General features: G+C 37.2%; 1 protein-coding gene across 1 annotated transcript in view; it reads left to right on the top strand.

Moving 5' to 3' along the window:
• The window catches only part of CFAP58 (cilia and flagella associated protein 58), a 56698-nt gene that overhangs the window by 9047 nt on the left and 32630 nt on the right, over positions 1 to 15021 (top strand). The window contains exons 4-10 of the mRNA XM_051800207.1: positions 70 to 226; positions 2224 to 2418; positions 4596 to 4733; positions 6874 to 7033; positions 7264 to 7346; positions 8527 to 8718; positions 12645 to 12806. Of these exons, the coding sequence (XP_051656167.1) occupies positions 70 to 226; positions 2224 to 2418; positions 4596 to 4733; positions 6874 to 7033; positions 7264 to 7346; positions 8527 to 8718; positions 12645 to 12806 (1087 nt within the window). The remainder of the gene's footprint in view (positions 1 to 69; positions 227 to 2223; positions 2419 to 4595; positions 4734 to 6873; positions 7034 to 7263; positions 7347 to 8526; positions 8719 to 12644; positions 12807 to 15021) is intronic.

Raw genomic sequence — 15021 nt, 5'->3', positions numbered from 1 at the left:
TGCTCTGGCATAGGAGGAAGAACAGGAATGGCCTGTGACACTGCTTGATTATTATTTTCTTCCTTCCAGTGTCGAGGAACTGCTAGAACTTCAAGAAGAGGTAACAAAGGAGCGAGATGAACTGTTGTCAGAAGTTGTGAAGTTACGTCAAAGTCTTGCTGAAGTCACAGAGCAGCAGCAGGAAACAGAGAAGGCAAAAAATGAGGCAGAGCAATCTGTTCTGCAGGTCTGTACCAATCACTGGGTAGTGATTTTTAGGCTTTGTCCTGAGCCTTTCTCCACACCTGTATTTATCTCCATTGACTAGTATGGTCCCTGTTTTTTCACATCTCAAAGATGAGGAGTGCTCAGAAAGGAGTCTGTTGTGAATGATTTTTCTGTACTTCCACACTGTGTCCTTTACAAAGTGTATTGTCATGTACCAGCTGCTTCTGTAGTTTCCCAGTACCCTGAATGAGGCCAAGGTTGCTTTTCCTGAATCAGAGTCATCTTTCTTACTGGGGATGTGCAGTGGTTTTTGGATTGTAGATCCTTATGCCTCTTGGCACATAGACTGGAATGGAGACCCTTGCTGTTGGCAGTGATTGCCATATGATGCAATACCATAATTTTTAAGATCGTTTCAAATTCTGACTTAATATTAGGTTATTTTCTCTACTACTCCATTTGGGAAACTTTTCCAGAACCTCACTTTTCTAATGGTTAGAGAGCTCCTCCTTTCTTCTTTACACTGATTCTGGCCTACTGTTCTTCAGCTGAAATTTTTCACCCCGCCTGTGTCTCTGGAGAGCAGTCTTATTCCATCTTGACTTTAAGTTAGGCTTTCTGTTTTTCTGACCATCTGAGTAGACCGTTGTTCTTTAGTGATCAATATGTATAGCTTCCTTTAAATGTGTATAGCAGCTAGAGATACAGAAGGATGAGGATCTGTAAAATAGCCATTGAATGGAGAGAAAGTAGAAAAGGGTGGAAGATGGTATACAGAACTCTGATACATCAAATATAAAAATATAATAATGAGGAATGAAAGAATTTAAAACAGAATATAAGCAAGGGCTGGAGCAAGACGTCAGAAGAAAGGAGGAGCAGAAAAGAATCAAAGATCAAAGAAGAGATAGAAAAACATTTGGCTAACAGTTTTTTATTAATCACAAATAAGAAAGTAATGATCAGTCTAGGTTTCATGCCCAGAACTTGTTTCTGTTTCTAAAGTGGATGAATGGGGATGTATTAGAAAAGAATATAAAATCTGTGTTTTCTTGATAGCATTTTGGACATGGGAGAAAAGAGAGAGGATTGAAACTCCTGTGACAACCTGTTGAATCTTGTCAGCCTTAATCTTCTGATACTCACTTCATCAGCCCTTAAATTTACAGGATTGTTGCAGCATTTGTAATCACCTCCCATTCTCCCAGTATGGAATTATTCTCCCCTTCAGACTGCTTAAATGACAATGTCCTTTTGAAGATCCTGTTGAAGACCCTGTCAGTTCTGGTAACTTTTCCTCTGTGAGCTCAGAGGGGAGGAATCCTTAAGCAAAGAACATATTTCAATTGCTGGTCCTTGCTGAACTTGAGTATTTCCATGTGGATCAGCCCCCTATGTTTCTTCTCTGCTGATTCTGCTCCATCACATTTTTAGGGAGGGAGAGAGCAGAAGTCACAAGACAGTCTATTAAATGTGAGAAAAAGCTCCTCTTTTGAAGTTCCCACAGAGGAACTTTGAGAGCAGAAACATTGAGATCAATTGTGAAAATGAGCACTGGTCTGACATGTCTCTCTTTCCTTTAATATCAGTGTAATAAATGTTTCTGCTGGTGAGATAGAAAAGTAAAAATCCTTGCAATACAACATCAAGCCCTCATTAATTTTAATGCTGCATTCAGAAAGTAGCACCTATAACAGAAAAGACATTAGTGCCACTGAATCTCCAGAGGAATACTTTTATGTCTGAACTGTATCAGACCCTGCCGTGTGGGTGAACTGACTGGTGCTTAACAAATTCTTGTCATCAATAAATAGGTTCCCTCATGCAGGATTTTTTGTTCAACCATTAGAGAACATAATTATTTCTGAGGAGATCCGGCATATTCCATGTAGTAGTGGGTACAGTAATACAGAAGCTGTTGTTTCCAAAATCAAGCATAGTAAGAGTGGTGAGAGGACTTGTTTTCCTGAGTCACAGGCAGAAGAACTTAAAATGGTTTTCTCTATTATTATATAGCTTCAGCAAGACATCCAGCTGCGTCAGAATGAGGAACTACGAGAGGCTCGAAAGAAGGAAAAGATGGAGATTGAGCTGACAAATCTTCTAGCTGAAATGGATAAAAAGCAAGATGAGATCCAGAATTTACAGCAGCAAATAGAGAGAAACAAAGAGGAACAACTGAAAATGGAGGTTCATCTTAGAGAGCAGAAGGTAGGGTACATGGCACACTGTATTCATCAGATCTAAGAATAGAGTCAGATGTTTAATTAAGTAGAAAATGGATTTTCCTGAAGGGAGAGGGAGGGAGATTATTTTAAGTTATTAAATTTTAATAAATATTTGTTTTTATATAAGTACTAATTTACTAATAAATAAGTATGTAAAGCTTGCTGACAAATTTCAGATAGATTTCCTCACAGAAATCAGTAGTGGATTGCAATGGTATTGTTAGAGATCATCTTGAAAAAAATCACAGCAAATGAGACGTGAAGAGCATGAATGATCTAGTGATAGTAACAGAAGACTGCCAGGCTGGACTTCTGACTGTATTGCCAGTTTTGCCATTGATTGTCTCTAGTGGCATTGGTAAAAAATTTTACCTCCATCCCCTTCTCTCTTCTTTTTCTCAATATTTTTTATCTACCTTTCAAGCCTGCGGTAGAGTTTTGTGAAAGGGCAGAGAACTGTCTTCATAAACCTTTTTGATTGATTTTCCTCATTCTGTTTCTAAAAACTTTATCTGGAAATGTCCTGACATAGTGTTCTGCAAGTGTGTGAATTTTCAGGTTTTCAGTCCATTTCCCCATTTCCCCCAGACTTTGAGAAACTCTCAGAGAAGCAATTTAAGTAAATGGCAGGGTAGGTCTCATCCCTGTAAACCAGTCCTACCTCAAGGGAAACTTCCTTGTGAGTTTGTATATCTTGTAAATTTATGACTTTTATGGCTTTTTCTTCCCTTCTAGTCCCTGAAATTGTGAAGAGGTCTGTGCCAATTTTTTGTCAACACAGAGTCTTAGTAAAATACTTCACATAAAGAGATACAGAGAAGACTTGATTATTTCTCTGAATATCACTGATTTGATGCAGCTTTTGAGGGCAGCTCCATGATCTGCCATGACAATCACATTGTATATACAATTCCTCGTTCTGTTCCATTCTTCCCCCTTTTTATAGTCCCTTTCAACCACTCAAAGCACAGATTTTAGGGGCATTCAGTTGTCCAAACTGTCCTGGAAACCAGCAGTTCACATAAAGTGCTGTGCCTGGGCTAATTAACCAGACTTCTGCATTTGCCTGTGCTGGCTTGAAGGTGTCTGTGGAGGCCCTGCATTGTCTTTTCCTAGAAGTCTGTCCAAACTACAGGCTACCCAACTATGCAAGAGTCAGGATAGAGATCTGCAAAAGAAAGGGACACAGCTATTGCAATGTCATGGGGTTATTGTTTGTCAGCTGAACTGTAGTTGTCTGTGATGCCTGCTCTTATTCCCATGAAGTTTCTAATAAAATATCTGTTCTTGCATGACAGCGATAGTGGTTTGATACAGCTGCTATAAGCTTCATTCCAGCCCTGTCCAAGTCTCAAAAAAGGATTGACTGAAACAGTGTTATCCTGACATTTACAATACAAGAAACAGTATTCATTGCTTTTACACTAGATTCTCCTTCTCCTCCTTTATTGTTTTTTTAAGGGCATAATACATACCGGCTTCATCAGTTTATCACGCATTAATGATTGGAGTGAAAAATATGATGGTTGTTCTTTCCTCACTTGTATCTGTACTATCTGCAAGTGATGTTCCATCAAGCAGAAGAAAAGACTGGTATCTCCAGTATTGAAGAATATGTTCTCTATAGAAACCACAAAACCGCTGTTCCAGACGTTTGACTGAAGACAAATTAAAGAGGAAAATACTTGTGTCCTGGTCTCAGCAAACCATGTAGCCAGAGAAATGTTATCAGCATATAAATGTAGGATGCTTGCTCATAAAACAGAGCTCCCCTGCCCTCTGATGATTGAAGTAATTTGAATCTCATACTCTTTTGCAGTAATTATATGTAGCAAGTTGTGTTACGTGATGGCTGCCAAATGCCTAATAAGAAGTAAAATATTTATCTATCGCTTGCAATAGAGACCTGCTAAGCTTCCAGAAAAAAAAAAAGATACTGAATGTGTTATTCATTAAAAATGATAATTTCCCCTAGTCAATGTGAACATGTATCATATTTCACATTAGTAATTTCATCAGCAGTGAAGAATGGTTTTTAAGCAGACAACAATCTGTAACAGCTTTTATCTCCAGGGAAGATGGAAGGTTCTGTCTTCATGTATATGCAGATATTGTAATGAGATTTAAAAGAATTAATAGGATTGTTCTTTAATCTAACAGAACTTGAATGAAAAAGCTAGTAAGGAACTTGAGCAACTTAAGATGAAAAATCAGAAGCTCATGCAAGAAAATGAACAGCACAGTGCGATGTTTGATGAGGTGATGAAGGATGTCAGCCAGAAGACAACACAACTAAAGGTAAGTACCAGAAGGTACATCCATCCTATCAGCTGCATCACTTCCATGACAGTCTTACCATGGATGGGGACAGGGATGACTTCAGTTCTTGTCCTTATGGGCAGTTTTGGAGGAAATCTGAGGAGTTTTTAGGAGTAGATGTGCCTGACAATTAGTGCCATTCTTTCTATGGCGGTACCATGGTCATGGTAGTTTCCAGGCATCTCACCTGACAGTGTAGGGCCAGTAATGCTGGAGGCACTGTGTTTCTTAAAACACATAAACCAAAATGCTCAACACACTGTGTTCATAAAGGGCATGTCACCCTTTTGACAAATATAAGGTTCGACTGTGAGATTTTCAAATAAGAACAGTGACTTTCTTACAATGATTAACCTAATCTGAATTTTGCCAAAACCCATTGAAAAATGTCAATATATTATAATGAAGGTGTTCTGGATGGCTTCCACTGAAGGGAATTGCTTTCAACACTAAAATTTTCCCTTCCCACAGTAGAGGAAATTAAATATAAGTAACCAAGATGGTGTTTACTTTCAGATCTAAATGGTTTTCTTCCCTTACTTCCCATTATTTAACAGTCATTTCATAGAACTCAGAAACAGGTGAGTTTCAGTTGAAAAAGGATTAAATGATTCCTGCATGTGCTTTTTAGGGTACTTTGAGAGCTCTTGTGATAAAAGGAAATGTATCTATCTACCATATCTTGCATTATGTATCATCACTGTGGTTAAAACACTAAACATGAGAAAAGCCAGGTAGAAAATAATTTCTTATTGAGTCTTAGTCAAGTATAACGAATTCACCTACATAAAAAGTTTGTTTGCCAATAGAGCTTTTTAGTCAGAATGATAAACTAACCACTGACAGATTAAAAGCTCAGTTCATAACTAATATAACACAGATGATTCTGATTTGGATCTTAAATGGAGGATGGCTTGTTTTCTCTTGTATTTTATTAGGCAAACTGAAGGATATTTTTCTTACCTATTTGAAAAAAAAATTACTGTCTTTTCTGGGCTATGCAGTTTTATCATTACTTCTACCAATACCATAATTGTTTAAAACTTTACAAACAATGTGCTCAAATGAGACTTACATTTGGGGCTCTAGAATGTCAAAGGATTTTGATTCTATGATCTTATCCTGATTTCAAGAAAAGTTGATGGAACTTTTTAAGTCATGCACGTGGACTTCTGGGAACAAAAAAATAGAAGCTACTGCCCAGTTAGTAGCTAAGCCAATTGCTAAAGCTTCTGAGAGCCCTAGTCCTGATGTGAGATGCAGTTTTTGTAGGGACTGTGTTTGCAGTTTCATCCTGCAGTGTGCTGAATGCCTCCACTGTGGTGTTGGGCAACATGAACTGTGAGGGTACTCTTAAATCTCTTGAAGGTTATTGTCAGTAAAAACTGAAGAGATTCACATCCTCCCAGAGGATACTTTCATACCAGGATTCCCCATCTCACAGAATCAGCATCTGAGGCTGTAAGTGGAACACTATAGGCTGTGATGGCTGTAAAACCCAACAGTGGCACTGAATTATACAAGGAAGTTATATTTACTTCTTAAAAGCAAAAAGACTGATTCCTGTTGTGATTATTGGATGTGTTTCCTGGTAACCAGTTATGCAGGGTTTTGATTGATTATTTTTATCTCTGTTGTGTAGCATATGAGATGAACTCTATGTTTTGCTTCTTCTTTAAAGACATAGGTTATAAAGGAGATGGGAATAACGTGCACCTGCTACTTAGGGACATGCAGTCAGACCACACTACAGATATCTTTCTTATCACAGTCACTGTGCCTATTACTTCAAAGGAAATTAGAGCTGCCTGGAGTTAGTCTGCAGGACTAATTGGGTAGTGCTGTGTGAGGTTTGCTGGGGATTAGCTGGGGATTCTTTATTGATCATCTTCAGCCCTTAAGTGTAAGATTGGATTATCATTTTCCTTTCCCTAGCTGGCTTTGTTTAAAATTTTTTTAGTATTGTCCAATTAGCTAATTATCTTCTTGCAGGTGACTCACAGCATTTATATGTTTACTTCCTGAATTTTGTGAAATAAATATATACCAAGTGCAAAAGCATTTTCTTCTTTCTTTCTATGGATGCTTTCTCTCCCCCCTCCTTGTTGCTGTTCTGTAGGAGAGAGAAGATGAAGCAACTCAGATGCGCCTTGAAATTTCAAAGCTGAACAAAACGAGAGATGTTATCCAGAATAAGCTGCGTGCTGCAGAGGAACAAAAAGTTGATGCAGAAAATGAAAAAGGCATGCTAAAAAATCAAATATCCAGACTGGAGAAAGGTAGGTGCCTAACAGATGGGTGGGTCTGTCTTTTGAGTTTTAATAAGTTTTCTAGATACCCAAATATGTATTAACATCATTAGCTGATACCTAGGGTTGTAAAATCTGTTCACAGCTCATAGAGCTGTTCATAGTCAAGGCTTTTAAAGAAGTCCACTGAGTTGTTTCTGCATTTTTAACAGCTGTACACTTTGAACCCAGGATTTATTCTCTTTCCTCTTTTTCTCTAGAGTTAGAATCAGCCAAAAAGCAGTCAGAGATTGACAAGAGAGCTACAGATGGGCTTATGAGGGAAAGGGATATGCTAAACCAGGTGAGTGTGTATTAGTAGCACTGATAAACCTCACAGCTTGATAATAAAATACCTTTAGTTTAAACACTCACAACACCACAGAAATGTTGTGGAAGACATAACGTTAAGTTATTATTCAGATTTCTGTTAGCAGTTGCACATACTGCTTCTTTTCTGTGCATTGAAATAGTAGTGGTATCTGTAAACACACAGAAAATTTCTAAGTTTTAACATATAAACATATAAACCATCGAGTACTTAAAAAATATGACATGTGCTCACCTTTACTGCAAACCCATTATTTGGTATCCAAAGAGTTCATTGCATCCAAAGAGTGTGTTTTTGCACTCTGTAGCATTTGAAGTTTGATATCAATCTAGGCAAACTAAGTCTTTGCTAGTAAAGGAAGAAACCAAAGAAACCAAACTGCTACACCACGTAGCAGTTTGTCAGGGTATGTTGGTACTAGTCCTTGCTTTTAAGTCCATTTCTCACACTGATCATTTCCTATCAGCCCAAGGTTCTTGTACTGCAGGATAGCATCTCATGTTTATGGGCATTCCTGAAGTGTAATCTACTAAATTCAATGCCAAAAGATGATTTCTGAGGTACTTTATTTGGTGTAGGTTCATTGTCCTGTGTCTTGACTATAGCAGAGGCTCAGATTTGGCAGGTAACAAATACTTGTTTTGTATAGGGAAAGAAAGTTTAAAGTCAGACCAGAAGTCTGATTTTGTAAAGATGATATCTTGATGTTTTCTGTTTAATCATTATGCATAATTTTAAGATAAGCTTCGTTATTTTCCGCCTTGACGTTTCTATTTAATACATGAGAAGGAAGAGTATTTGGCTTTATTATTAATTTAATGGCTATTGGCATGCTTTGCATTCAGAATGCCTTAAAACTGGTAAGGTTTTTCTGGTCGTTAGTTATATCCACTTGTAAACAATCCTATCAATTTTTTTTGTAACACAGACACTAGTGTTTTAACTGCAAATCAGAAAAAGCTCTATTTAGCAACTGTGCTAGAGATTTTGTTTTTTAAATCAGATTTGAGGCTCAAGTATTTCAACTGAACAAATTAGATAACGGATAATAACATTGGAAAGTCCATAATCCACTTTGACAATGGCATGCTTTTGTCATAGTGGTGACAGTATTGCCTTTTCAGCTCGAGTCATTATTTTTTGTTCTCTGTAGAACTTGATCAAGGCTACAAATGCCACTCAGAAGCAGATAAATTTGGTGAAGCTCCATGAACAGTCAAAACAGAACTTGGAAGCAGAAATACAAAATTATAAGATTGAAGCTCAGAAACAAAGGAAGATTATTTACCAATTGGAAAAGGAGAGAGATGGCTTCATCAATGAAACCAGTGAGCTCAAAGAGAAGGTAGGAACAGCTATTTGTGCAAGTGTTTTTTTCCTGTCCTACTCTCCAATCTCAATTACTCTTTGATTGTCCTGTCTTATCTGCAAAGGACCTTGTTTTACATACTACCAGTGTCCTAAAATTGAGGCCAGTGCTCAACATCTTTGTAAGAGGCTTAGCATTTTGAAGGATTACTCCAAGTATGTGAAAATATCTCAACATGTTCAAGCTACTCTGCAAAATACAAGTTTTCCAGGAGCAACTGCAGAGAAACACTGCATAAAATTTGTGTGGCCTGCTGCTCATTATTATGTATAAATTTATTCCTGATGGAGTAAACTCAGAAACATGATTTTAACCTCTTCCATCAATTGCTATCACATTGAAGAGCCCTCCAAGAAGCTAATTGATTTACTGGGATTAGCTTTCAAGTGGTTTCAACTCACAAGTTATTTGCTATCTTTCCACTTTAAAGTTATCCTTTCCAGCTTCAGGTGACTAGGGGCTTTTAAATCATTTTTGAATGGTATACGCTCCATTGCCTGGAATACCTCATCATTTCCTTGGAAATAGTATTCCATGAAAGTGAGATTTGTCTTTGTTGCAAAATCATATTTTGCATCTTTCCCTCATGGTGCATTTCTAACAGGATAGATATGAGTTAGGAACGTTGTAAACTAGGGCCAGAGAGTAATTCATAACACTCAGAACTACAAGGCTCTTTCTTGTAGCTCTGGTTAGGGTTGTCCACAATATTTTGAGGGTGAAAATGGCAAATGTTTGCTTATTTACTTTGTCTTTTCTTCCCCTGCCACTTTGGTTGCAAATTTTCTGTCACTTCTTATAAGGCAGAGGCTCAGTAAATGGCTTATGACACTTGAGCTGTTTATATAATGATGCCTGCATTGTGACTGCAAGCTTCCAAAGGACTTGGCTCACTAAATTCCTGACTCAGCTTACAGGTGAGGAGCAGAAGTATGAGCACAGAAGTATGTGAGACAATAGTCTTGTCCTTCAAGCCAAAACACAGGGTAGAAGAAGGACATAGGATCAGGATTATTATATCAACTAGGTAATATTTGAGTTTGCTCTTTGATCTATGCAACTTGAGTGTGGCAAAACTATGAGAGTCATTTCACAGCTGGTGGGGAATGAGCTACTGATGGGCAGTAACTCTGTGGCCAGTCAATGTCCATTCATCACCATTTACCACTAACTTGGCTTTGCAGGAGCTTGCTGCACATCTTTGGAATTGTGTAAGAGCAGTAAAGAGCCAAACCCATCCAAGTCCAAAGATTTACCCATGCTGGCTCTGAAAGTTGTCTGGTTATTTATAGCAGGACAGAATCTATAGAACTGCAGAATTTCTCTTTCAAAATCATCATTTACTAGTAACTGATGAAGAGTCAGCAAAGTTATATCCACAACAGTAAAATATTTCAGGGGTGAGAATTCATCCATAGATTCCTCTTCTATCTATTGCTTTGGCTGACTGCTCACTTGTACTATTTTTAAGTCAGTGTCACTTGTTGAATAGTCTTACTTGTAGATTAGCCAGCACAAGTGAGAAAAAAAATTTGCTCTTTGCTCTTTGTTGTGTAGCCTGTATTACTGAGCTGCAACCATTAGTAGAATATTTCCTTTTTGAATTAAAATTCTTAAATTATGAAATCTTAGTTTCTCTGTGGAAGGTATAGGCTGCTTAAACGGAGGCAATGAAGTATATCTTTTGGTTTCATCTGAAGTGTCCCCGACTGTGTCTTCTGAGGGGTCACAAAACCATTCTCTAATTGTTGTTTCTTCTTCAAATAAAGCCTTTTAAAATGTTAAGTTTACAGTTAACAGCATATCCAGGAAACTGAAAAAAATATATTTCCTTTTTAAAATTAACGTAATCTTTTGGAAAACCTCATGTTCAATGGGCATATCATTAAGGCCATGGCAGCATTTTTCAGAGTGCTTAAAAAAGGGTAAGCAAATAAGTGCAGCACCATTACTGAGGTATTGAGTAGGTTCATTGAACTAAACAGTAACCAGCAGTAAATGATAGTTAAGTGTACAGATAAAAAAGCTATGAGGATACAGGAGAAAACTATGAATACTTAATACTTTCTGTTAGCTTTGGGCCCTCCTTGCCAAATCTGAGGTGTAGTGTGCTGTCAAATAAATAGGAATTGAGGATGCTCAGCCTCCCACGGGGCTGTGTTGTGAAACACTGCATGTATCTTTTCTGTATTTATAAGAAAGAATTATTTGGGTTTAATAATTCCTGAATAAGCAGAGTCAGCATCCAGCCAGTGAGCACAACTCAGAAAACTTTGTCCATAGTCTTATTTCACTTATATCAAACGCAAGTAAAACACTTACAAATGCAGTGACCTACTTTCAAATCTTGCTCCAGCCTATGATCACCATAGTGCAGGTAGAAAACACGCCTTATAGATTTCTTCTCCATGCTATTACTATTGGCAGCTTGTGTCAACAGAAAAGAAAAAGGCAGGAGTAGGTTATAAACTAGGACTGTGTTTTTGTATTGCATTGTAAGCAGTTCCTGGGATCATCTGAAGTCAGCTACAATGTGCTGGAATTGTGTTGCTGCTGCTGTAATAAAATTTTTTGTGTTTGTCTAGCTATCCCCTATCTTCAGAGTCTGTTGGAGGTACCTGATAGAATGTTTAATTATTTAATCCTGCCCCACGGTCAGGCCTCACAGGCTTTACTGCTAAGCAAGAGACAACACTGTCCACTGCAAACTTTGCAGTTATTGACTATTTGATGCAAACCTTTTTTTTTTATTCTTCCCCTTGGATATATAAATGTGAATCTTAGCCCAAACTGCTGCCTTCACAAGCGGAGTCAGGAGAACGGGATATGAACTGCAGCTGGAAATGGACTTCTCTTCTGGATTTTGTCCATGCGGTTCCTCAGCTTTTGCTTTAATGCTTGATATTTTTTTACCTTAAGGGATGGCATTGTTTTCTCCTCCCAATTAGTGAACCCGATAAGTTGTTCTTGATGTGTGTACTCCTTAGTTTTCTTTTTATTTCTTTTAATCTTATTTAATTGTAATGCTGAATTCTGTGTGAATGCTGCTTGCTTGAGCTCCTCAGTTTTCAGCTTGGTACAGCAGGAGAAAGGTTCTTATGTTTCAAAAAAATAATTTAGAAGCCCATCATAATGATTAGCAACTACTTGTATTTTTGTCCCTCTAACATAATAATTATTATGTATTATTATGGTGGTAGCTGTTCAATAAAAGTGTGTATAACATTTTATATTTTTGTTTATTGATACTGCATGTGATCACCTTCTTTCTATAGTCTACAATACTTCATTCTTTTTACATAATCTTTACATAATTATTTCTAATCTGTGATAGAAACAACTAATAGTGGTTACCTTCTTATTTAGACTAGGTTACATTAACTGAGTGTCTTATTACAGTAATTATATATCAACAGTTTATGATCATCAGCAGTTTGTGATCATGTGTTCATTAAAAAAAAGATGGGTTAGAATATAGGAGTACATACAGGGCTTCTTGAAAAAACATACATGTATTTGTCTTATCATACAACTGACATCCAAAACAACATAATTTACAAAATCTAGGTTTGCTTTATAAATAAACTATTAATTTTTTATTGAACCTGCTCAGTGGCAATATTTTCTTTCAGTAGCTTGTTTTTAAATTAAATATGTGCGCATCTGGAAGTTTTAGTCTTGAACAAAACCTAGATATCAGATTAAAATAGAATATTGTCCCACATAAGCAATCCCGAAAAGTTAAACTTGTATTTGGACTGAAGTGATTTTTAACTGTAGCTGAAACTGCTTATCACAGGGATTTGAACTTGTCATCTTAGAAGAAAATCACAAACTTTGCCCTGTCCTTCTAATCTTGTGATGATGGTTTAATCATGTTAATTCCTTTCTTTCTGCACCAGGTCCTCCATCATATGAAAGATCTTGAAATATGTCAAGTACAGATCTGCGACTACGAGAAAGAAGTACAAGTGCAAATGATTAAATTAAAACAGCAGCAAAACATTTGTGAAACTCTGAGAGCAGAGAGGAGCCTGTACAGTAAAAATTTGATTGAAGCTAAGGTAGAAGGATATGTTTGTATTCATGTTTCTCTCTCTGCTCTTGTTGGGCTTTTTTGATGATTTAAGTTTAATTTGTTGAAAGGAAAGCTCAGTGGATCAATGGCAGAAGTGGTTTCCTCATCCCTGTGGGTTTTGGGGAAATGAATGTTTTAGGTCCCTGACATTTTATCTACACCGTCTGTATTTGGACTGGAAATAGAAGTCAGCAGTCATCATGTGGCAATATCCCTACTTCAAACCATGCACGAAATCGTGGTACACTGGAGCTTCAGAATCATGAAACCATTCTGGCTCCACTCTGTTTTATCCCTTTAGGAGTTGTGTGCATGTATGTGAGATAGGGTACAAGGGGAATAAGATTGCCTCCTTAACCCTGAATGTGTATGCACATTATTGTGAATAATGGTTTAGAAAGCAGAAGGAACACTTTCTCCGCTGAAGTTGAATTTTTTGACAAGAACCAAATGCTTCCACCTTGCTTTATCCTCTCAGAGACTGTCATTTTCCTCGGGAAATGATTCTCTCCATTCATGTCTCCTCCTTGGGGATCTCAGTAACAATACTAGAAGAAGGGAACAGACCGGTTAAGGATGTATTCTGTTATTCTGATGTAAAGATCTAAAATATTACACAAATGCTATTGTAATTGGCAGAGATTGGGACCTTGGATAGCTGTGAAATATTTACAGCCCTGGGTTATTTCTGAATAAAGATTTATGACATAAACATATATAGTAAATTAAAAATTTATACTTAGGTTTGAATGGGTAGGTGCTTTGCTTGAAAAGGAGATGGGAGTGAACTGTCCAAGTTCCTATCCAACTGTGTACTGAATTCTATGAGGAATGAACCATTTTGCCACTTATGTGGGAGTTGTTGCTTGATCTTAATCAGCCTCTCATCAGTGGATGCAGTGTTGGAATTCTTGCTGCTCCCAAACAATCTCTCAGAAGAAATAAGGACGAAGAATTGCAATGCTGATTTTTTAAAAATAGTTTTTATTTTAAAACATGGAACATAAATTTGCTTACTTATAAAGAAGGACAACTATGTGCTGAGTTAGAAAATGAAGCAGCTTTTTTTGGTTTTGAGTGTTATATGGTGGTATACACTATGTTGTTCACAGTTCCAGTTGTCAGAGGCCAGTGTTTAGACTTTAATAGCTTACTTGGCATACTGCAAAACGTTTTTAGCAAGTCCTGTGTGAGAAGGCTGACCCCAGAAGATCTTTTGGCCAAGGCAATATGCCAGTATTATGTGTAGCAATGAGAAAAACAGCCATTCAGTGTTCAGTAACAGGTCAGCCAGTCATGAAAGAAAAAAAAGAGGGTTGCTTTAAACATTATGGTAAATTCTTTTTCTTTTTGGGAAGTAAAACAAATTTGCACAGGCTTGTTTATATAAAGCTAGCTGTAAGTATTTTTAGATTGCTTAATTTGAAATGATCCCATTATGCCCACCTTGCTGGTGGTCTGCAAAGTACTATAGCGTTCAACTCAGTAAAATCTCCTGGAAAAAACATGCTGGCAGTCTTTAATATGAGATACACCCAGTGTTTTCATCCTTGGGGTTTCTTTTGGTGTTAGGAGTTCATTTTTTTAAGCAAGCTGACTAGAAGACCATCTTGCAAAATTGTGTGCTCTTACTGTTCTTCATTAAATAACTAATCGAGAATGTATTTGGGTATATGCCTGGGCACTATATGTTAAATCTGTCATCTTTTACAACTGTAAAGATATTTATAGGCTATGTAGCAAAGACAGCTTTTAATAAGCTTTTAATAAGACTTTTGCATTCACAAGAGTGGCTGAACATGCACAGTTGGGCCTAATGACAAATTACTACTAGTCAGCACTTCCTCTGTACTGTTTGCGTGAAGATTGCTGTGACTCAAGATCTTGCTTAGCTATGCTAAACACTTCATGCAAGAAAACATCACTCATTTGTCAAGTGAATCCACACCTATGGTGGACAGTGTTAAGACAGCTTTGAAAACCCTGTTTTGCATTGAAAGAGGATGTATTCACATGAAAGATTATCATGTCTTCTCTGTGAGCTTCTAAAGCTACTTTCATTAGATCCAGAAAAGTATGTCTGTCTAAACATTGAATTTGTTAGCTTCCATTTCATGTCATAACATGTGCTGTCACTGTGATGAAATGAAATGGTTAATTTTCTACAGGCAGGCACCTTTGTGCTGTGAGTAGAAGTATTC

Source organism: Manacus candei, unplaced genomic scaffold (assembly GCF_025592945.1).
Source record: "Manacus candei isolate 608988 ecotype Guabito, Panama unplaced genomic scaffold, ASM2559294v1 h1tg000050l, whole genome shotgun sequence".
NCBI lineage: Eukaryota > Metazoa > Chordata > Aves > Passeriformes > Pipridae > Manacus > Manacus candei.
Note: the sequence above shows the minus strand (reverse complement) of the source record. Positions and strands in the feature narration are given on the sequence as shown.